This window comes from Cherax quadricarinatus, chromosome 52, assembly GCF_038502225.1.
Source record: "Cherax quadricarinatus isolate ZL_2023a chromosome 52, ASM3850222v1, whole genome shotgun sequence".
Lineage (NCBI taxonomy): Eukaryota > Metazoa > Arthropoda > Malacostraca > Decapoda > Parastacidae > Cherax > Cherax quadricarinatus.
In genome coordinates, this window is record NC_091343.1 from 12,272,564 (window position 1) to 12,296,922 (window position 24,359).

The 24,359-nt window shown below is 37.6% G+C and overlaps 1 protein-coding gene across 6 annotated transcripts in view; it reads right to left on the minus strand.

Moving 5' to 3' along the window:
* The window catches only part of Gdh (glutamate dehydrogenase, mitochondrial), a 117,751-nt gene that overhangs the window by 25,859 nt on the left and 67,533 nt on the right, over positions 1 to 24,359 (minus strand). For 3 of the 6 annotated variants that reach the window (XM_070096054.1, XM_053788181.2, XM_053788179.2), the window contains exons 9-10: positions 19,333 to 19,537; positions 14,502 to 14,593 (exon numbers count right to left, since the gene is read on the minus strand). In XM_070096054.1, the coding sequence (XP_069952155.1) occupies positions 14,502 to 14,593; positions 19,333 to 19,537 (297 nt within the window). Of the gene's footprint in view, positions 1 to 14,501; positions 14,594 to 15,064; positions 15,148 to 19,332; positions 19,538 to 24,359 lie in introns of all 6 variants that reach the window. The other 3 variants (XM_070096055.1, XM_053788182.2, XR_011393433.1) reach the window with 2 other exon arrangements.

Below are 24,359 nucleotides of genomic sequence, written 5' to 3' on the forward strand. Positions count from 1 at the left end.
GGTTAAGCGTTTAAGTCTTGGAGTTACAAAGAAAAATAGAAATATCAGGCAAACTTAAGAGTGAGTCATGTGTGGTGGATATAGCGAGAGCCTATGGCATTAACTTTTTCAGGGTCGAGAGGCCCTCTCCTAGACTCGTTCTCAGGGTCAAAAAATTTTTGGAAAAAAAAAAAAAAAATTGTTTCTTATGAAATGACGGAGAATTTTTTCCCGATCATAATGACACCAAAAGTATGAAATTTGATGAAAAACTTACGGAATTATGTTCTCACCAAGTTAGCAGTCTCGACGATGTTTATGCATCAGCGATTTCGCCCACTTTGAGCCCTATTTTCAGCCAGTTCCAGTGTACTAGTTGACAAAAATCATATCTTTTCACTAGAACTCCATTTTTTCTATCAAATGAGTACAAGAAACCACCCATTTACCAATTTCAACTACCCAATAAAGTGGTCAGAAATTGGCAATTTTGCCAATTTCACACAAATTTCAGAAGATGCCAATTTCCAAATAGGGTCCAGAATAAACCAGACAGATATTCTTGGCACTAAAATAAAATTTTCTCTGTTCATTAGTCACATCCCCAGGCCCCTCTTACATCTCTTTTGCTTTCCACTTTGAATTTTTATTCTCACAAAAAACAGAAGATTTGTTATGCAGACTACTGCATTAGTGTAGAAATGGTGTACAATTGGTATAAATAATATCAGCGCACTTGGGAAAGAATATTAGACTCACTAGTTGACGTGTATTGGATGCTTGGCATGATTTGTTTACTTTTGAACTTTGGTAAAAATCGAACATTTCTGCTACTTTGAGCTCAATTTCAAGGTACTTTTCCTCATAAAACCAATCAAAATCATCTCAATTTCCGTAATATGTCTTCTATCCTATAAAATGAGACCAGGAAAACTAAAATACACCCATAAATACCATACGAAAATACACTGCAAAGTCGCTGTTTTAAACCAAAAACACGGTCGGAGTTTTTTTTTTTTCATTATGCACTGTGTGCTGCAGGATTTTTTTTATACTGTGCACACTGACCACATAGACCCATTCCTTCATATGTAGGCCTACCAGCTTTCTCTCACTAGATTTGAAGGTGCTAGAATTTAGGCGTACTAGTACGTCAATAACCCTGGTGCGTAAGCCGTACTAGTACATCGGAAACCCTGAAAAGGTTAACGAAGTGTCAGTTCGTACAATTAAAAAGAATGAGGTAAATATACGAGTTTGTGTAATGAGTAACCCAGGATGTCATCTCATGAAAAGAATGACACATAGATCACAAGAACTAAACAAAATGGAAAACCTATTGCTTGAGTGAATTGAACAAAAAACAAAGAAAGGTGCACCACTTAATTTCATCTTATTTAGAGAAAAAGGCCTTACAATTGTTTAACCCTTTCACTGTTGGTCCCCTAATATTACGGCTTGCAAGACAGTGTCGGCCCAGTAATATTACGCCAAAATTCTTGTGGGATATGTTGTGTATCTTTATAGGTATATGCTTCTAAGCTGTTGTGTTCTGAGCACCTCTGCAAAAACAGTGATTATGTGTGAGTGAGGTGAAAGTGTTGAATGATGATGAAAGTATTTTCTTTTTGGGGATTTTCTTTCCTTTTTTGGGTCACCCTGCCTCGGTGGGAGACGGCCGACTTGTTAAAAAAAAAAAAAAATTCTTGTGGGTTCAAATCTTGCGGGAGAAAGCTGGTAGGCCTACATACGAAAGAATGGGTGGTCAGTGTGCACAGTGTAAAAAAATCCTGCAGCATGCAGCGCATGAGAAAAAAAACAAACTGTGACTGTGTTTTTGGTTTAAAACACTGACTTTGTGGTTTATTTTCATATGGTATTTATAGGTGCATTCTCATTTTCTTGGTCTCATTTGATAGAATGGAAAATATATTAGAGAAATAGAGATGATTTCAAATGGTTTACGGACTAAAAGTACAGTGAACCCCCGGTTAACGATATTTTTTCATTCCAGAAGTATGTTCAGGTGCCAGTACTGACCGAATTTGTTCCCATAAGGAATATTGTGAAGTAGATTAGTCCATTTCAGACCCCCAAACATACACGTACAAACGCACTTACATAATTGGTCGCATTGGGAGGTGATCGTTAAGCGGGGGTCCACTGTACCTTGAAATTGAGCTCAAATTAGCAGAAATGCTCGATTTTTGATGATGTTCGAGAGTTAACAAATCATGTTACGTGTCCAGTACACGTCAACTGATGGGTCTAATGTGCTTTCATAAATGTGCTGATATTATTTATACTATTTTTACACAGTGCAATAGTCTGCATAACAGTAAATCTTCTGTTTTCTGTGTGAATAAAAATTCAAAATGGAAAGCAAGCATAATATAAGAGGGGCCTGGAGATGTGACTAATGAACAGAGAAAACATTATTGCAGTCCTAGAAATGTTTGCATTGTTAATTCTGGACCCTGTTTTGAAATTGGCTTACTGGGTAGTTGAAATCAGTAAGTGGTCAGTTTCTTGTACTCACTTTATAGAACAAATGGAGTTTTAGTGAAATAGCTATGAGTTTGGTCGACTGGAACAATGGAATTAGCCGAAAATAGGGCTCAAAGTGAGCAAAATCGCCGATGAGTAAACACTGCCAAGACCACTAACTTCACAAGAGCATAATTCCGTAAGATTTCCATCAAATTTCGTACTTTTGATGTCATTACCGTTGGGAAAAGATTCTCTATCGTTTCATAAGAATTTTTTTTTTTAAATTCTTCAACACTGAGGGCAAGTTTGTGAACAGGGGTCTTGACAGTGAAAGGGTTTAAGCAGTGTGTGATAAGGAAGGAAGGAAGGCCTGAAAAAGTGTGTGTGTTTAGCAGTGGCTGGTTCCACAACTTTAAACTGCATAATAAGTTATATAACATTAAGTTTTCTGGTGAAAGTGCTTCAGCTGATCATACAGCAGCAAGTAATTTCCCTGCTGAATTTCAGGAAATTATTTCTGAGGGTGGTTACGAGCCACATCAAGTGTTTAATGCTGATGAGACGAGTGTTTTTTGGAAGATAATACCAACAAGAACTTATATCAGTCAGCAAGAAAAAAGTGCCCCGGGCTTCAAGCCAGCAAACGATTGCTTCACCTTGCTCCTTTGTGGTAATGCATCAGGTGATTTCAAGTGTAAGCCCATGGTTATTTACCACTCTAAGAATCCTTTTGCTTTGAAAGGTGTAGATAAAAACACCTTACTAGTAATTTGGAGGTGAAACTAGTCAGCATGGATGACAGAGGAAATATTTATTGACTGGTTTAAGCATTTTATTCCTGAAGTCAAGTTTTACCTGCACAGCAAGAACCTTGCATTCAAGGTTCTCTTCATTCTTGATAATTCCCATACTCATCCAGAAGCTTTGCTGGATATGACCCCACATGTAAAAGTTATATTTTTTACCTCCAAATACATCTTTAACCCTTTCATTGTCGAGACCCCTGCTCACAAATTTGCTCTTGGTGTTGAAGAATTTAAAAAAAAAAATTATTTTTCTTGTGAAAAGATAATCTTTCCTGATGATAATGACATGAATAATACGAAATTTGATGAAAAACTTAAGTCATTAAGCTCTCATGAAGTTAGTGGTCTCAGCAATATTTATGCATCAGCAATTTTGCCCACCTTGACCCTTATTTTCAGCCAATTCCATTATTCCTGTCAACCAAACTCATAACTATTTCGCTAGAACTTTTGTTTTATCGACTGAGTACAAGAAATCACCCATTTACTGATTTCAACTACCCAATAAAGTGATAAGAAATGGGTAATTTGGCCAAATTCATACACAAATCAAGGAAGGCCAATTTCAAAATAGGGTCCAGAATTAACAATGCAAACATCCCAAGCATTAAAATAAAATTTTCTTTGTTCACTAGTCACATCTCTGCCCCCCCCCCCTCTTATACTGAGCTTGCTTTCCATTTTGAATTTTTATTCACACAAAAAAATAAGATTTACTGTTATGCAGACTACTGCATTATTGTAAAAATGATATAAATAATATCAGCACATTTGTGAAAACATATTAGACCCACCAGTTGACGTGTATTGGACGCGTGACGTGATTTGTTTACGTTTGATGGGCAAAAATTGAACATTTCTGCTACTTTGAGCTCAATTTCAAGGTACTTTTGGTCCATAAACCATTCAAAATCATCTCTAGTTATGTAATATATCTTCCACTCTATCAAATGAAACCAAGAAAACAAGAATACAGCCATAAATACCATATGAAAATACACTGCAGTCACTGTTTTAAACGAAAAACAGTCAGTTATTTTTCTTCTCATTATGCATTGTGTGCTGCAGGATTTTTTATACTGTGCGCACTGACCACTCAGACCCATTCTCTCATATGTAGGCCTACCGGTTTTCTCCCGTAAGATTGGAAGCCGCTAGAATTTTGGCATACTATTACAGGACTGACACTGACTTGGGACCGACAGTGAAAGGGTTAATACAACCACTAGATAGGGAAGTTATTGACTCATTCATATGTAACTACACAAGTGATGAAAAAACTAGTTGCATAAATGTACTCTGACTCCAACCTGGCAGTACCAAGCTTCTGGAATAAATTTAACATTGCCGATGCCATCAGCTATGCTAGAAGTGCATGGAATGAAGTGAACCAAGCAACATTAAATGCAGGCTGGGGAAAGTTACGGCCTTTTGTAGTTAATTCTTTCACTGGTTTTCCAGTGAAATTGTTCAGCTGGCAAGGAGATTACCAGGTAATGACTTTGAAGTTATGAGGGAAAAAGATGTGAATGAGATCTTAGATGATGATGATGGTGAAGACAGGAGTCCAGAGGAAATTTTGGCAGAGCTCAATGCACAGATACAAGGGAGCCAGATAACAGAAGATGAAGAACTTGAAGGAAAAACAGTTAACACTGCAGCAGTTAGTGCTAAACTAGCAGATTTTTTCAGTGAAGAGGACCCTGACAAGTCTAGAAGCAGTGCTTTGAAACAGGGTTTAGAGCAACTGATGATGCCTTACCGTCAGCGGTATAATGTACTGCAGGGTAAAAAACGCCAGAAATCCACTACAAAATTTATGCACACTCCAATACAATCATCGACTTTAGTACCAGAACCTCAACCATCCACTTCTGCTGACAACCAACAACCATCCACCTCAGCCCAGTAGGGCAACACCATGCATCTCTACTCTCTTCACAATCACTGACATACACCAGCAACCACAATTTAAGGTAAAGAATGTTATTTCTGTTGCAACTGTAATCTTAAGCAACAAAAACATTATCATTTTTATTTTTGTAAGATCTGGATGTTAAAATTTGTTTGGCTTTTTTTTTTTGGAAGGGGGGGGGGGGGGTCCCAAGAATGTAACCCTATTTTTTCCATAAGTTCTTCAGTTTATCTAACACGGCATTTTCAGGAATGTAACTAGCTGTGTAATATAAGGGTCTATTGTACATTAGCTGTGTATGTTATTAAAACTTATGCACCTGCTCAATAAATATTTAGTGATAATTAAGAGAAAAGTGGAATACAAGGACAAAGGTCAGGAAAAAGAGTGAATTAAGGTTACCTAGTGTGTGAGGAGGATGGCTAAAGTTTAGAAAGGTTATCAGAATGCAGGATCCGTGTCTACAATTGTGGCGAGGGAAATTATTATATTCGTAAATCACTAAATTAGCCATACAGTATTTTCAGATAAGAGGCAATCAGGTTTGATCCAAGGTGAGAGGTTGCTCCAATTCCTTCAATCAAGAGCCCTTCATTGACAGAGTTCCCTTTTCCCCCTTGAAGAGAGGAGGGAAGAAAAAGGTGTGATATAATAAGGCAAAAAATAATGATAAAAGAGAAAAAGTGGGTTTATGAAAGTGTATGCGATGCAAGAGAGATGCAAAGAATATAGACAATAAAAAAAAGTTAAAATGTAGTGACAATGCAAAATGGAGGTAAAATAAAATGAATAAGATTGCCAACTAATTTTACTGAAAGTACCACAGTTTTGAAGGTAGAAAACTAAGCAAATAGATTGTCTGATACAAATGAAAGTGATGAGAAGACGAGTAGGAGGCTAAAACTGGTAGAGACAAGAGAAAATTTTAAGAAATTGTTGAATGAGGAACTTGAACCCTTCCTATCGAGATCCCTTGAAATTAATATTGCTCCTAGTGCTCACTTTCAAAAAAATTCTTCCGAAATGGTAGAGAATCTTTTTCTGAAGGTAATGACACAAAATGTACAAAATTGGATTTAAAACTTATAGAATTAAGAAAGTGCAAAGTTAGCAGTCTTGGTGCAATTTATACATCAGCAATTTCACCCACTGTGAATCCTATTTTAAGCCAATTCTATTGTTCCATTTTATCAATTCAGCACAAGAAGTTGCTCATTCAACTACCCCATAATGTGTGCAGAAGTTTGCAGTTTGGCCAATTTTACACAAAATTAAAAAAATACCAATTTAAAAATAGAGTCCATAATAAACAATGTAGACATTCAAGGCACTAAAACATTTTCTCTTCTTTATTCATGTCCCCAGGACTCTCCTATATTACACTTGTCTTTAAATATGAATGCTCATTCACACAAAACAGAACATAAGAAAGGAGGATCACTGCAGCAGGCCTGTTGGCCCATACTAGGCAGGTCCTCTACAATCCATCCCACTAACAAAACATTTGCCCAACCCAATTTTCAATGCTACCCAAGAAATAAGGTCTGATAACTCTATCCACTCATTTCTATTTCTTGGATAATAAAATATAACCAAGAAAGATTGGGCATGGTTAATAGAGTCCCAATAATTTGGTGGGAGACGGCCGACTTGTTGAAAAAAAAAAAAAAAAAAATAAAAAAAAGACTTGGGGTTGTAGAGGGGACTTGCCTGTCCTCTCAGATATAGGCAAAAATCAAATATTTCCACTACTCCGAGCTTAATTTTAACCCTTTCGGGGTTTCACCCATACTAGTACAGCTTATGCACCAGGGTTTTTGACGTACTAGTACACCTAAATTCTAGCGCCCTCAAATCTTGCAAGAGAAAGCTGGTAGACCTACATATGAAAGAATGGGTGTATGTGGTCAGTGTGTGCAGTATAAAAAAAATCCTGCAGCACACAGTGCGTAATGAGAAAAAAAAACTTTGACTGTGTTTTTGGTTTAAAACAGCGACTTTGTACTGTATTTTCATATGGTATTTATTGTTGTATTCTAGTTTTCCTGGTCTCATTGTATAGAACTGAAGACGTATTACAGAAATTGAGATGATTTTGACTGGTTTTACAATGAAAAGTACCTTGAAATTGAGCTCAAAGTAGCAGAAATGTTCGATTTTTACCAAAGTTCAAAAGTAAACAAATCATGCTAAGCGTCCAATACACGTCAACTGTGAGTCTAATATTCTTTCACAAGTGCGCCGATATTATTTATACCATTTCTACACTAATGCAGTAGTCTGCATAACAGTAAATCTTATTTTTTTGTGTGAGAATAAAAAATCAAAATGGAAAGCAAAAGAAATGTAAGAGGGACCTGGGGACCTGACTAATGAACAGAGGAAATGTTATTTTAGTGCCAGTAATGTCTTTCTTGTTTATTCTGGGCCCTATTTGGAAATTGACATCTTTTGAAATTTGTGTGAAATTGGCAAAATTGCTAAATTCTGACCACTTTATTGGATAGTTGAAATCAGTAAATGGGTGGTTTCTTGTACTCATTCAATAGAAAAAATGGAGTTCTAGCGAAATAGTTATGATTTTTGTCGACTAGTACACTGGAATTGGCCGAAAATAGGGCTCAAAGTGGGCAAAATCGCCGATGAGTAAACATCATCCAGATCACTTACTTTGCGAGAGCATAATTCCATAAGTTTTCCATCAAATTTCATACTTTTGGTGGCATTATGATTGGGAAAAGATTCTCTATCTTTTCACCAGAAAAAATAATTTTTTTTCTTTTTTTTTGAAATTTTGGCAACCCTGAGAACAAGTCTCTAAGAGGGCCTGGCGACCCTCAAAGGGTTAAGCTACTTTCATTCCTGGAAGCAATCAAAATCATCTCTATTTCAGTATTATGTCTTCCATTTAAAGGATACTGAGAAACAGCCAATAAATCTATAAAAAACATCCAAGAAAACACTATTCTAAACCATATACACTGTCAGTTTTGTTTTTCCATCAAGCACTGCATGGAGCAGAATATTTTACTGTGCACACTCACCTCACAGAGCCAGTTTCTCATATCTAGGCCAAAATTTACCACTCACAGATTATCTGAGTGAGCTGAGGTTATGACGTAGAACTATCAGAAACCCTGGCCTCAATGACGTAGTTCTATGTGATGGACAGTAAGAGGGTTAAGTGTTGACAGTGTTGAAATTTCCAAGGGTAACAGCACCAAAAATTCAAAATTTAATGGAAAACTTTATAGCATTACTAAGGAGCAAAGTTGGAGGGCTGAGTGCAATTTGCATACTGGTGATTTTGCTCGCCAAGTCCTAGGTATTCTTGCCACTAAAGTACCCTTTCCTCTGCTCAATAATCACAATCCCAGGCTTCTCCTACATAACATTTGCATTCCAATTTGAATCCATAAGAAAAACTTGTAAGACAGACAACAGGTGCTAGGGCGTCGCCCTACCCTGCCTCAGGAAAATCACAAAAAATGAAATATTTCTAATACGAGCCTTATTTTAAACTACATCTAATCTAAAACCAACCATAATCATTTCTATTTGACTAGTACATCTTTCACTATCAAGTGACACCAAAACATCTATTAAATCCATAAAAAAATACCCAAGAAAACACCTCAAAGTCTCTATATTGTAGCAATCACAGGGTCACAGGTTGCTTTTCCATCATGTACTGCATGGGGCAGGATTTTTTTTATATACTCACTGTACAGACTCATTCTCTCATGTCTAGGCCAAAATTTACTGCTCACAGCATATCTGAGGGTGCTTCGCTTGAAACATAAATCTATGTGGGAGACGTGGAAAGGGTTCAATGAAACCAAAAGCTTCAAGCTCTTGTCAAAGAGGATGAGATCTACTAGAATGAATGAGGAGCAAAATACGTCCATGCTAAAAGTGGAAGAAGCAGTATGGATGGGCGAGATTAAGAAAAATGCTAAAAGGAAGTATATAAAATGTTGAAAGAGTTAAAGCATTTGTTTAATGTGTATGAATGATGCAACAGTTGCCCAAGGATTGGGGAGACAGAATGTGTGGTTCATTTGCAATACTAGAAGGAAAAGTAATATAAGGAAGCAAGACAGGTTTTAGCAAGTTAAAAGAATTTTTTGTTTCAGCAAGAATTGGTATTAGGAATGTCCCCCCTCCCCATGTGAATTAATGTGATGACAAGGATGTAAGAGGTTAACTGAAGTGTTATGAAAAGATCTGGCCTTAAAATATAACTTAATTAACAGAGGATATTTTCCATGTTCTTGTTTGATATTTAAAGAAGCTGCAATAGTTGATTAACCCTTTGACTGTCAAGACCCCAAATCTTGAAGTCTCTCTCTGTGTTGCAAAATATTAAAAAAAAAAAAAAATTATTTCTTATGAGATGATAGAGAATCTTTTCCCGATGGTAATGACATCAAAAGTATGACACTTGATGGAAAACTTACAGAATTATGCTCTCGCGAAGTTAGCGATCTCGGCGATGTTTACACATCAGTGATTTCGCCCACTTTAAGCCATTTTTTCGGTCAATTCCACTCTTTCAGTCAGCCAAACTCATAGCTATTTCTTTAGAACTACATTTGTTCTATCGATTGAGTACAAGAAAGTTCCCATTTACTGATTTCAACTACCCAGTCAAGTGGTCAGAAATTGGCAATTTGGCCAATTTCACGCAAATTAAAAAAGATGCCAGTTTCAAAATAGGATCCAAAATAAACAATGCAGACATTCCTGGCACTAACATAACATTTTCTCTCTTCATTAATCACATCTCCAGGCCCTTCTTATATTACTCTTGCTTTCCATTTTAAATTTTATTCACACTAAAAATAGAAGATTTACTGTTATGCAGACTACTGCATTATTGTAATAATTGTATAAATAATGTCAACTCATTCATGACTGCATGTTAGAATGGCTAGTTGGACACTTATTGGATGATGATGTCATTTGCTTACTCTTGAACATTGGCAAAAATTGAACATTTTTGCTACTTTGAGCTCAATTTCAAGGTCCTTTTCATCGTGAAACCAATCAAAATCATCTCTATTTCTGTAATAAGTCTTCCTTCTATCAAATGAGACCAAGAAAACGAGAATACAAACATAAATACTATACGAAAATACACCTCAAAGTCAGCGTTTTAATCCAAAAACACTATCAGAATTTTTATTTTTCTCATTATGCACTGCGTGCTGCAGGATTTTTTTTTATACTGCGCACACTGACCACACAGACCCATTCTCTTACATGTGAGCCTCCCAGCTTTCTCCCGCTTGATTTGAAGCCACTAGAATTTTGGCGTATTACGTCAAAAACACTGGCTCGTAAGACGTATATATACGGCACCGACAGTCAAAGGGTTAAAGAAATCTGGGTGTATAAAAGAAGGAAGCTCAAAGTGTCAAACTGCTAGGAGGATAGAGAAATTAAAGTGGCTAAGCCAAGGTGCATGAGCTGCATGCAGTTTATTTGCTCATTCAATTTGGCTCAATGAAACAATATCCAAAACAGTAAACCTGGATAATGTCTCCTGAGCACACTGAATAAGGAAACAAGCAGCACTGAGCCATGGCCTGACCATCTCTGTCATAAAGTACAGTTTAACCCCATAATTCAGGAGGGTTAAGTTCCTGGAGGTGATGTGACTGCTGAAGCCAATATTGACAAGATTTCACATATCTAAACTGTCTAACTGACTTCTGGTAATATTTCTACAAATACTGCTCTGGTATATATTGCCATTAAAAAAAAATTAATTAAGTCTTATGTTTAGGATTAAATTTACAAGTCATGCACCAAGCAAAAGACAATGGGCACCAAGGAAAAAAAAATAGTCTAAGCTATCAACAAAACTGCTTTCAGTAAAAACACTGTACGATGGAATCCTGTGAATTATGAAATAGGTGAATTTCGGAGTTTAACTGTACAATACTTTGGAGGAGATGCATTGAATCAGCAGACAGGTCTATGAAGAATGTCAGTCACAATAAATGATGGGAAAAATTACAGGTGTTAAGGATTATGAAAATGTTTGCAAAAATAAATAAAATATCAAAGAATAACTACCAAAAAATTTGGGTAGATATGATTTGGATTGATATACGTATTGTGTATTTTTATACGTATATACATATGCTTCTAAACTGTTGTATTCTGGGCACCTCTGCAAAAACAGTGATTATGTGTGAGTGAGGCAAAAAGTGTTGAATGATGATGAAAGTATTTTCTTTTTGGGGATTTTCTTTCTTTTTGGGTCACCCTGCCTCGGTGGGAGACGGCCGACTTGTTGAAAAAAAAAAATTATTTATGGTCTTTAAGCTCTTAACTGTGGCATACCCTGAAATTAAATTTGCTGTGTGTGGTAGGGGAGGGGGAGGGGCAAGATTATGAATTTAATGAGTGAAATCTGATAAACTTACAATATTATGTTATGTTGAAGTTGGTGAAAATATGATCACTCGCCAGCAACAGCAGCGTAAATGAGCCAGCTATATTTACACTTTACAATTTATTGATGGCAAATTATGAGTATTTTAGTTTTCTATTATTTTTAGTATTTATCACTAAGTTCCAGCAGGCATGCGTGAGCGTGTTTGATAGGAGTGAATGGAGACAAATGGTTTTTAATACTTGACGTGCTGTTGGAGTGTGAGCAAAGTAACATTTATGAAGGGATTCAGGGAAACCGGCAGGTCGGACTTGAGTCCTGGAGATGGGAAGTACAGTGCCTGCACTCTGAAGGAGGGGTGTTAATGTTGCAGTTTAAAAACTGTAGTGTAAAGCACCCTTCTGGCAAGACAGTGATGGAGTGAATGATGGTGAAAGTTTTTCTTTTTCGGGCCACCCTGCCTTGGTGGGAATCGGCCGGTGTGATAATAAATAATAAAAAAAAAAATCACTAAGTATACTAGTTTCTTATAATATTAAATGTGTTTGAAGGAGTTTTAGTTTTTCAGAGGGCTGAGGAAGGTTTCTTGAAGTGATTTGGATATTCAGAGAATATGGAGCAAAATTGGAGGACATGGAGGGTGTATAAATCTAGTGGAGGAAAGGTGGGTAAAAGTTGTCCAAAGAAACACTGGAGGGAGGGGGTAAAGGTGGTTTTGTGTGAAGGGGGCTTGGACATCCAGCAGGCATGTGTGAGTGTGATAGATATGAGTGGAGGCAAATGGTTTTAGGGACCTGATGAGCTACTGAAGTGTGAGCAACGTAAAATTTTGCAAAGGGATTCAGGGAAACTGGTTAGCCAGACTTGAGTCCCAGTTGTGGTAAGTGCAGTGCCTGCAATACGAAGGAGGGGGGTAGGGATATCTGCAGTTTGGAGAGGCATCTTAACTGTAGTGTCAGTGCACCACTGGTAGGACAGTGACTGAATACTGGTAAAAGTGTTTCTTCTTCTGGGTCACCCTACCTCGGTGGGAGACAGCTGGCATGTTAAAAAAAAAAAAGTGACTTTTATTCTTAAGATGTTTACATGTAACAAGCGTGTATTGGTTGATAAATTTTGCTACATCTAACCTGACCCACTAAGCTCATGTTAGCCATCCCCTTCAAATGCTTAAAGTAACAACTAACAGAAAATAAGATAAACTATAATTTTTCACATAGATGAATTTAAAGAAAGACCTTAAAATATTTGGAGGTGTCTGGAATGCAACTACTTTTTCAACATGTTCTTCACACCAGTTAGGACTATTTTACATCACACGCTGATTTTTAGGGATGTAACCCCTTGCATTAATTTAAGGATTACTGGAATTATATTATTTCCCTTACTACTATTAGGAATTTTATAAATATACTGAGTTAGCTTATATAATTAGGAAGAGTTACAGCTTGGCATCTGGTGTCTTAAGTTCATCAAGTCAAACCATAGCTTCAAAAGACCCTTTCAGATTTTTTGTGGTTTTCTGGGACCTGATGAGCTGTTGGAGTGTGAACAAGGTAATATGTTGTGAAGGGATTCAGGGAAAATGGTTAGCTGGACCTGAGTCCTGGAGGTGGGAAGTAAAGTGCCTGTACTCTAAAGAAAGGGTCTGGGGCATTGCCTATTTGGAGAGACATCTAAACTATCATATCTGTATACCTCTGGGAAGACAGTGATTGTGAATGATGGTGAAAGCGTTTCCTTTTCGGGTCACCCTACCTTGGTGGGAGACAGCCAGCATGATATAAAAAAAATTAGCAATACTGAGGACTGGATTTTATAAATTGAGTGTTTCATGCCTGTATGTGTAAGGGTTATAAAGCTATAAAAAAAATAGATAAAAACATTTCTCAAAACTGTTATTTGTAGAATAAAATTTGCAATTCAAGCTTATCTTATACCACTTTATAATTTTTTTTTTAAAACTTACTAAGGAATAAAGCTCTATGGGCTGGATGGAATGTGTGAGGTAAACTTCTTATAAGGGGTGTGCTAAAGCATCAATATCAGTGTGTATCTGCTAATTTTTACAGTATTCAGTCTAACAATGAATGTAGTTATTGGAGAAAAAAAAACTCATCTCAATTTCTGATGACGGAAAGAACGAAACAATACTGAGGGGAAAGGGACTGCATATTTTGCAAACAAATGGGAGCATGTTAGATGGAAATGGAGAGTTATCTTGGAGGATTTAACTTGCTGTGGAAGTGTGAATGTGGTATTACCTACCTGAATTCAAAGAAACGGGTTAGATAAAAAATAATGGAAGTAGGAAGTACAATGACTGCACTTTGTGTCAGTGAGAATGTTGCAGCTCAGCTAAAGATCAAAGAATTGTGAAAGTGTTTTCTTCTTTGGGGTCATCCTACACTGGTAAGAATAGCTAAAATGCTGCATTTAATTCTGACACTCCTGAGTGTAAAGAACAATGATACTACATACCCTATCACACATGCACATGCACACAAAGACACTACATTTCTACCTTCCCTTATTGGGTAAGCATTTCCCACACCTGCAGTAGGGCAATGCATGCAGAGTCTTCAGCCATTTCAGAAGTGAATCACCTCTGAACCTTCAGTTATCAAATGCCAAAAAAGCAACGAAAGACTGCGCATTGAATCTGTTATTCGTAATTGAAGCAGATACTGTTTTAATGCAAAATACGAGACAAAATAAAAAAGGGTAAGAATAATTAAAAACAGAGTAACCAATACCTTCACAACGGCTCTTCCCATTCATTTTCCTACGTTCAAATCACTATATTACATCTTACACTGCAACTGTTACATTTATTCAACCTGTTAGTTAGATCCAAATAAACTTCAGCTTTAGCAATAGTGTATTTTACAGCTTTATTACGTACAGAAATGCGTTCCTGGAAAGACTCGGATGGTACGATGGGAATCTTGCCACCAACACGACCAAATCGCCGCTCTAGAGACTCCTGAACAGATTCTGTAGGAGGGATATTCTTGCTCGTAATATGGATTTAATAAACAATTATACAAGGGAAGGTGCTGGGGCAAGTGTAGAATGTGGATTTGGTTAATATGGAAAAGTTTCTGAAAAAACATGTATCTGTTTTGATTCCAACGGTGTCCATTTCCAAAAGAGGGATTACTCACGTATCCATTCTGTTTGTTTTTCGATAAAGTCCTATAAGCCCTTTTTACCATATGGTACACAAAGCATCGAGGTGTTAAAATATATAACTCTTGTGCATGGAGTAGATTCAGTTAATGACAAGAGTATGACTGATGCAGGTACAGACAACCCTTAAGGCCTGTGGGTGCAGGATAAAGCTGAAACTGAAAGCACATGTGGACAAAGGGCTAGCAGAATTGTATACATAACTAAAAACTTAAAAAAAAAAAAAAAAAAAAAAGATAATCATAGCAGATTAGTGTAAGGTATAGTGTGACTCACAGCGATGCGTTGGGCAAACTTTTCACTAGGATTCACAGAAAATTCTTGTTGAAAGTGTTTGGACAGGGAATGGGACACAGAGTCTGCAAAAAAAGTGATTTAGTTCACCACTGCACATCAAAGCTCACCTGAAAGCATATAATGAAAAGTAAAACCATAGCTAATAATTTAGTTTCATATACTTCTTTGGTTAAGCTACACCATTTTAGTAAACCATTGGCTATGAGAATTAAAAACACACAAATCAGCAAATATGTTAACTATTGAATAAAAAACACATGATGATACAGTAGCAAAGAATGCTAAAGCTCACATAAGAAAGAAAATCAGAATCCAGGTGCAAGGTAATATCTTATAAAACAGGTAAAATACAGTATTCAAACTTCTAAATTAAAATTTAAGGCATCATGTGTATAAAAACTTAAAATATTTAAAACCTTAGTCCTTAAAGTAACCAGAAAGCCTCACTTGAATCGTAAAATATACTCACATCATTACAAGGCAGAAAAGATTTTCATGTATAAATAACAAAAAGGCACAATACCGTGACTGGAACGATACACAAATAACCCGCACATAAAAGACAGAAGCTTACGACGACGTTTCGGTCCGACTTGGACCATTGACAAAGTCACACTAACAGAGGAGGAGCAGGACGGCTATATATAGGCAGGAAGAGGTGGAGGTAGTAGTAGTGGTAGTAGTAGTAGTAGTAGTAGTAGTAGTACAAGAATTGTATATAATACCGACAGGATGAAATGACACATGCACAACACCCGGGCATCCCCACCGTAGACGTTTCGCCATCCAGCCAGCCACTGGATGGCGAAACGTCCACAACAAAGACAACCAGACGCCGCACATGTGTCTAATTTCATCAGTAGATGTAGTAGAAGAAGAAGAGGTAGTAGTAGTGGTAGTGGTAGAAGTGGGAAATAAGGAAGACGAGCCAGTCAAATACAAAGGAAGGGGAGCACTGCAAGAGAGCTAGAAACCCACAGAGGGAGAGCAAGCGCACCGAGGTGCGTGAAAGGGGAAGTAAAATGCTCCAAACTTCAGAACACCCGTGACTTAACCTGAATCCTCATTTTTTCTTCTTCTTCTTCTTTTTCTTCTTCCTCTTCCCCTTTCCTCTCTCCTTTTCTCCTCTGGGTTGTCTTTCTCTCTCCTGTCTCGTGTTTCTGTTCCTTCTTTATTTTATTTCACCACTTCCCCTTTCACGCACCTCGGTGCGCTTGCTCTCCCTCTGTGGGTTTCTAGCTCTCTTGCAGTGCTCCCCTTCCTTTGTATTTGACTGGCTCGTCTTCCTTATTTCCCACTTCTACCACTACCACTACTACTACCTCTTCTTCTTCTACTACATCTACTGATGAAATTAGACACATGTGCGGCGTCTGGTTGTCTTTGTTGTGGACGTTTCGCCATCCAGTGGCTGGCTGGATGGCGAAACGTCTACGGTGGGGATGCCCGGGTGTTGTGCATGTGTCATTTCATCCTGTCGGTATTATATACAATTCTTGTACTACTACTACTACTACTACCACTACTACTACCTCCACCTCTTCCTGCCTATATATAGCCGTCCTGCTCCTCCTCTGTTAGTGTGTCTTTGTCAATGGTCCAAGTCGGACCGAAACGTCGTCGTAAGCTTCTGTCTTTTATGTGCGGGTTATTTGTGTATTTTCATGTAAATTGAACAGGAAATGTGTTCCAAAAATACAATATTAAAACTACTGCCTGAGGCACACGCATCAAAGCAACAATAACTCTGCATGATTAAAAAAATATACACATTGTGAATTTTAACTATTATAAATATAGAGAAGCACTAAACTAATAGAGAGTCATACAAGCCTAATAAATGAGAGGTACTCAGGATTCAAGAGCTTTTCACTGACATCAAAAGCCTTCCCTTGAAAGGGGGTCTATTTTAAGGCAATCTACAGATGTGACATTGATTTATATATCAGATAAATTTTGTGGTGAATGGCTGAGCAGCCATAACAACCTGGCTAATCAGGCACTTCCTGTAGTAACTTAAAACATGCCTTTTTTTTTCTGGTATAATTACCTGTGTATGACAATAGAAAACAGGTGTTATGATGGCATTTCTCTAAAAATGTTTATGGCACCACTACTTTTGCCTTTCACTGTGCTTCCTTTTTGCTTCCTATTTATTTTACTCCAGTACTGAATTGTATACAGACATTTCCTTCGAGTATTTTCTACCATGTAAGGTTACCGAGATACTGCACTTCCAATCTATATTCCAAAGGTTGCAGTAAATAGTGTGCAGAAGACTTTGTGGCAGTCTCAGTCATCAAGATGGTTTACTGATTCTATACAAATATCAAATTTTCTATTTCCAAGCTCTGATATCTGGCCAGCTTTGCAAAAAGACAAGAGCTTAGAGGTGTATCTAAGCAAAAGTGCTTTGAAGACTGCCAAAAATAACATGGAATCTATAAAAAGGCCATTAATTTTTCTGTCCTTGCCTATATTGTCTTTCTTATGGTCTTCAGACATTAAGTCAAGTGACACTAATATTACAAAGATTTATTACCTGTTCGTGCTCTACCAGAAGATGTGATCAAATCTTTTATCCAGCACTTCTAAAATTCTCTATTCTTCTTGTACCTAAGCTGTAAACTGCCATGGTTTAACATCTTCAGTGTTAGACTTTGCTGTGACCTAATAGTTTTTCAGTGTCTTCTACCAAGGAAAATTTCACCCTTACTTTGGTAATATTCAACAAAGATATAACAAAGTTGTAGTTTCTGCTTTTTGTCTATATACAATTAGAGTAAAAGTTCGATAACAAAGCCATGAAACAAACTATCTCAAAGCAAGATTTTTACATTTGCTTTCTGACTGACTATCTGCATGACTTCCTCATTAGGCAACAATTATTAACCCCTTGAGGGTCCAGACCCCCAGTTTGATAAGTGTCCACAGGGTCCAAGAATTAAAAAAAAAAATTGTTATTGTTTCTTTTGAAATGATAGAGAATCTATTTCTGTAGGCAATCAAATAAAAAGTACGAAATTTGATGAAAAATTGACGAAATTACGCTTGCGCAAATTTTGCTGAGTCAGCGATATTTATGCATTGGCAATTTTGCCCACTTTGACTAATATTTTAGGCCAATTACCTTGTTCCAGTCAACCAAAGTCTTAGCTATTTCACTATTATGCCTTCTACTTTATTAATTCAGCACAAGAAACCACCCAATCAACTAATTCAACTACCCATTAAAGTGATCAGAAAGTGGTAATTTGGCCAATTTCACACTAATTTCAAAATATTCCATTTTCAAAATAGGGTCCAGAATAAAAAATGCAGGCATTCCTGGCACAAAAATAACATTTCATTTGTTCATTAATTACGTTCCCAAGCTTTACACATGAATTCCATTTTCATTTTTTATTCACAAAGAATTTTTAGTCACCAAATAGTAGAAGACTTACTGTTAAGCAATATTGCAATAAATGTATAAATATTATTATTGCATAAATGAATACACAGTAGACCCACCAGTTGACGTGTAATGGACGCACGATGTAAATTTACTTTTGAACATCGGCAAAATTTGAAACCTTTCGCTACTTTGAGCTCAATTTCAAGCTGCTTTCTTTCCTAAAACCAATCAAAATTATCTCTATTTCTGTAATATGTCTTCCATTCTATCAAATGAGATTAAGAAACTGCAAATACAACCATAAAAACCATACAAAAATGCACAGCAAATTCACTGTTTTCATTCAAAAACAGTTTTTTTTTTCTCATTATACACTGTGTGCTGCAGGATTTTTTTTATGTGGTGCACACTTACCACAGACCCATTTTCTCATGTCTAGGCCCAACAGTTTATCTAAGTGAGCTGAGCTCATGACGCAGTACTACGGCACTGACCCTGGCTTCAAAGCTGTAGAATTATGGCACGGACCCTCGCTTCAAAGTCAAAGAAATACAGCATGCACCCTCGCTTCAAACTCACAGAACTACGGCATGGACCTTCGCTTCAAAGCCGTAGAACTATGCACAAACCCACATGGGATTAATAGATTAAGACCTAAATATCTGCTGAAAGAAAATTATTTTTTAAACCTAAATTTATGAAAGAATCTAAAGGGCTTTAAATACAGAACTATTAATAATATATTTTTCAGACAGATAGTTACAGCATATTATTATCACAAGTGATGCATGTATGTACTTTGCTAACATTCTCATTAAAAAAAATTTGTTAATATACCTTCATCACTTACCCAACAAATGATAGTTGGATTCTCTCTCATATTTGAAAGTTAGGCGACCATAAGACACATGGTTGAGATTCTTTAACCACTCAAAATATGAAACTGTTACACCTCCAGCATTAATATACAAGTCAGGTATGATGAGAACGTTCATGTCTTGAAGAATTTTATCAGCAGCAGGTGTTGTTGGACCATTTGCTGCCTCAGCAATAATCTGTAAAAATAATCAGGCTACATTATGGTGAGTGTCAGCAAATTTAAATATTATTTTTTTATTATCACACTGGCCGATTCCCACCAAGGCAGGGTGGCCCGAAAAAGAAAAACTTTCACCATCATTCACTCCATCACTGTCTTGCCAGAAGGGTGCTTTACACTACAGTTTTTAAACTGCAACATTAACACCCCTCCTTCAGAGTGCAGGCACTGTACTTCCCATCTCCAGGACTCAAGTCCGGCCTGCCGGTTTCCCTGAACCCCTTCATAAATGTTACTTTGCTCACACTCCAACAGCACGTCAAGTATTAAAAACCATTTGTCTCCATTCACTCCTATCAATCACGCTCACGCATGCCTGCTGGAAGTCCAAGCCCCTCGCACACAAAACCTCCTTTACCCCCTCCCTCCAACCTTTCCTAGGCCGACCCCTACCCCGCCTTCCTTCCACTACAGACTGATACACTCTTGAAGTCACTCTGTTTCGCTCCATTCTCTCTACATGTCCGAACCACCTCAACAGCCCTTCCTCAGCCCTCACCTCCTAACTTCCAAACTACGAATTCTCTGCATTATATTCACACCACATATTGCCCTCAGACATGACATCTCCACTGCCTCCAGCCTTCTCCTCGCTGCAACATTCATCACCCATGCTTCACACCCATATAAGAGCATTGGTAAAACTATACTCTCATACATTCCCCTCTTTGCCTCCAAGGACAAAGTTCTTTGTCTCCATAGACTCCTAAGTGCACCACTCACCCTTTTCCCCTCATCAATTCTATGATTCACCTCATCTTTCATAGACCCATCCGCTGACACGTCCACTCCCAAATATCTGAATACATTCACCTCCTCCATACTCTCTCCCTCCAATCTGATATCCAATCTTTCATCACCTAATCTTTTTGTTATCCTCATAACCTTACTCTTTCCTGTATTCACTTTTAATTTTCTTCTTTTGCACACCCTACCAAATTCATCCACCAATCTTTGCAACTTCTTTTCAGAATCTCCCAAGAGCACAGTGTCATCAGCAAAGAGCAACTGTGACAACTCCCACTTTATGTGTGATTCTTTATCTTTTAACTCCACGCCTTTTGCCAAGACCCTCGCATTTACTTCTCTTACAACCCCATCTATAAATATATTAAACAACCATGGTGACATCACACATCCTTGTCTAAGGCCTACTTTTACTGGGAAATAATTTCCCTCTTTCCTACATACTCTAACTTGAGCCTCACTATCCTCGTAAAAACTCTTCACTGCTTTCAGTAACCTACCATTTACATTTAAAGGGAAAATATTACCACCATTTACATTTAAAGAAGTATTGGGTTCTTAGCCAGGCAAGTACTTTCATGGGAAAAAGGTTGTAAATGTGATATTTATGGAGTACTTAGACCGTGTAAGTTATTCAGTACTCATGAGCAATAAAAATTACATGAAAAACACAATTAAGAACAAAATACAAACTAACAAGAAAAGCTACATACCCTCCCAAATTCATCCACCAACCTTTGCAACATCTCTACAGAATCTAAAAAGCAGTATGACTGGCAAACAGCTACTGTGACAACTCCCATTTTGTATTATAATCTGCATATTTTAGTCCCACCCCTCTCCCCAACACCCTAACATTCGCTTCTATTAGAACCTCGTCTATAAACATGCTAAACAACCATGGTGACATCACACAAACCGTCTAAGGCCTAATTTTACTGGAAAATGATCTCCCTCTCACCTACATACCCTAACTTAAGCCTCACTATCCTCATAAAAATTCTTAACTTCTTTCAGTAACCTACCACCTATTCCATACACCTGCAACATTTGCCACATTGCTTCCCTATCCTCAAGTTGCAGCACAAAGTTTCTTAACAGTGCCAGATAACTGTGTTGATTAAATAACCTAACCAAGATCATAAAATGTTTATGAGTGTATTCTAATTTAATGTGCTTAATTACTATAAGGGTAACAAAGGTTTTGTGGGGGGGATATAGTGTTGGAGTGGTTGGTACTTTTGTTTAATAAATGTATGAAAGAGGGGAAGGTACTTAGGGATTGGCGGAGAGCATGTATAGTCCCTTTATATAAAGGGAAAGGGGACAAAAGAGATTGTAAAAATTATAGAGGAATAAGTTTATTGAGTATACCAGGAAAAGTGTACGGTAGGGTTATAATTGAAAGAATTAGAGGTAAGACAGAATGTAGGATTGCGGATGAGCAAGGAGGTTTCAGAGTGGGTAGGGGATGTGTAGATAAAGTGTTTACATTGAAGCATATATATGAACAGTATTTAGATAAAGGTAGGGAAGTTTTTATTGCATTTATGGATTTAGAAAAGGCATATGATACAGTGGATAGGGCAGCAATGTGGCAGATGTTGCAAGTATATGGAATAGGTGGTAAGTTACTAAATGCTGTAAAGAGCTTTTATGAGGATAGTGAGGCTCAGGTTAGGGTGTGTAGAAGAGAGGGAGACTACTTCCCGGTAAAAGTAGGTCTTAGACAGGGATGTGTAATGTCACCATGATTGTTTAATATATTTATAGATGGGGTTGTAAAAGAAGTAAATGCTAGGGTGTTCGGGAGAGGGGTGGGATTAAATTATGGGGAATCAAATTCAAAATGGGAATTGACACAGTTACTTTTTGCTGATGATACTGTGCTTATGGGAGATTCTAAAGAAAAATTGCAAAGGTTAGTGGATGAGTTTGAGAATGTGTGTAAAGGTAGAAAGTTGAAAGTGAACATAGAAAAGAGTAAGGTGATGAGGGTATCAAATGATTTAGATAAAGAAAAATTGGATATCAAATTGGGGAGGAGGAGTATGGAAGAAGTGAATGTTTTCAGATACTTGGGAGTTGACGTGTCGGCGGATGGATTTATGAAGGATGAGGTTAATCATAGAATTGATGAGGGAAAAAAGGTGAGTGGTGCATTGAGGTATATGTGGAGTCAAAAAACGTTATCTATGGAGGCAAAGAAGGGAATGTATGAAAGTATAGTAGTACCAACACTCTTATATGGGTGTGAAGCTTGGGTGGTAAATGCAGCAGCGAGGAGATGGTTGGAGGCAGTGGAGATGTCCTGTCTAAGGGCAATGTGTGGTGTAAATATTATGCAGAAAATTCGAAGTGTGGAAATTAGGAAAAGGTGTGGAGTTAATAAAAGTATTAGTCAGAGGGCAGAAGAGGGGTTGTTGAGGTGGTTTGGCCATTTAGAGAGAATGGATCAAAGTAGAATGACATGGAAAGTATATAAATCTATAGGGGAAGGAAGGCGAGGTAGGGGTCGTCCTCGAAAGGGTTGGAGAGAGGGGGTAAAGGAGGTTTTGTGGGCAAGGGGCTTGGACTTCCAGCAAGCGTGCGTGAGCGTGTTAGATAGGAGTGAATGGAGACGAATGGTACTTGGGACCTGATGATCTGTTGGAGTGTGAGCAGGGTAATATTTAGTGAAGGGATTCAGGGAAACCGGTTATTTTCATATAGTCGGACTTGAGTCCTGGAAATGGGAAGTACAATGCCTGCACTTTAAAGGAGGGGTTTGGGATATTGGCAGTTTGGAGGGATATATTGTGTATCTTTATACGTATATGCTTCTAAGCTGTTGTATTCTGAGCACCTCTGCAAAAACAGTGATTATGTGTGAGTGTGGTGAAAGTGTTGAATGATGATGAAAGCATTTTCTTTTTGGGGATTTTCTTTCTTTTTTTTTTTGGGTCACCCTGCCTCGGTGGGAGACGGCCGACTTGTTGAAAAAAAAAAAAATTATATATACACAAACGTAAAGCAGCTGGAACTGATGGGATCATGATAGAAATGCTAAAAGCAAGGGGGTTGGAGTGGTTGGTACTTTTGTTCAATAAATGTTTGAAAGAGGGGACAGTACCTAGGGATTCGCAAAGAGAGTGTATAATTCCTTTATATAAGGAAAAAGGAGACGAGAGAGATTGTAAAAAGGAAGAAAGTTGAAACTGAATATAGATAAGAGTAAGGTGATGAGGCTATCAAATGATGTAGATAAAGAAATATTGGATATCACATTGGAGGGAGGGAGTATTGAAGAAGTGAATGTGTTCAGATATTTGGGAGTTGACTTGTTAGCAGATGAGTTCATGAACGATGAGGTTAACCACAGAAATGAAGGAAAAAAGGCAAGTGGTGCTTTGAGGTATTTGTGGAGACAAAAAACGTTATCCATTGAGGCAAAGAAGGGAATGTACAAGAGTATAGTGGTACCAACACTCTTATATGGGTGTGAAACATGGGTTGTAAATGATGTAGCAAGGAGGAGGCTGGAGGCAGTGGAGATGTCGTGTCTAAGGGCAACGTGTGGTGCAAATATTATGTAGAGAATTCGAAGTGTGGAAATTAGTAGGAGGTGTGGAATTACTTAAAGTATTAGTCAGATGAAAGAAAAAAAGCGAGTGGTGCGTTGAGGTATATGTGGAGACAAAAAACGTTATCTATGGAGGCAAAGAAGGAAATGTATGAAAGTATAGTAGTACCAACACTCTTATATGGGTGTGAAGCTTGGGTTGTAAATGCTGCAGTAAGGAGGCGGTTGGAGGCAGTGGAGATGTCCTGTCTAAGGGTAATGTGTGGTGTGAATATTATGCAGAAAATTCGGAGTGTGGAAATTAGGAGAAGGTGTGGAGTTAATAAAAGTATTAGTCAGAGGGCAGAAGAGGGGTTGTTGAGTTGGTTTGGTCATTTAGAGGGAATGGATCAAAGTAGAATGGCATGAAGAGCATATAAATCTGTAGGGGAAGGAAGGCAGGGTAGGGGTTGTCCTCAAAAAGGTTGGA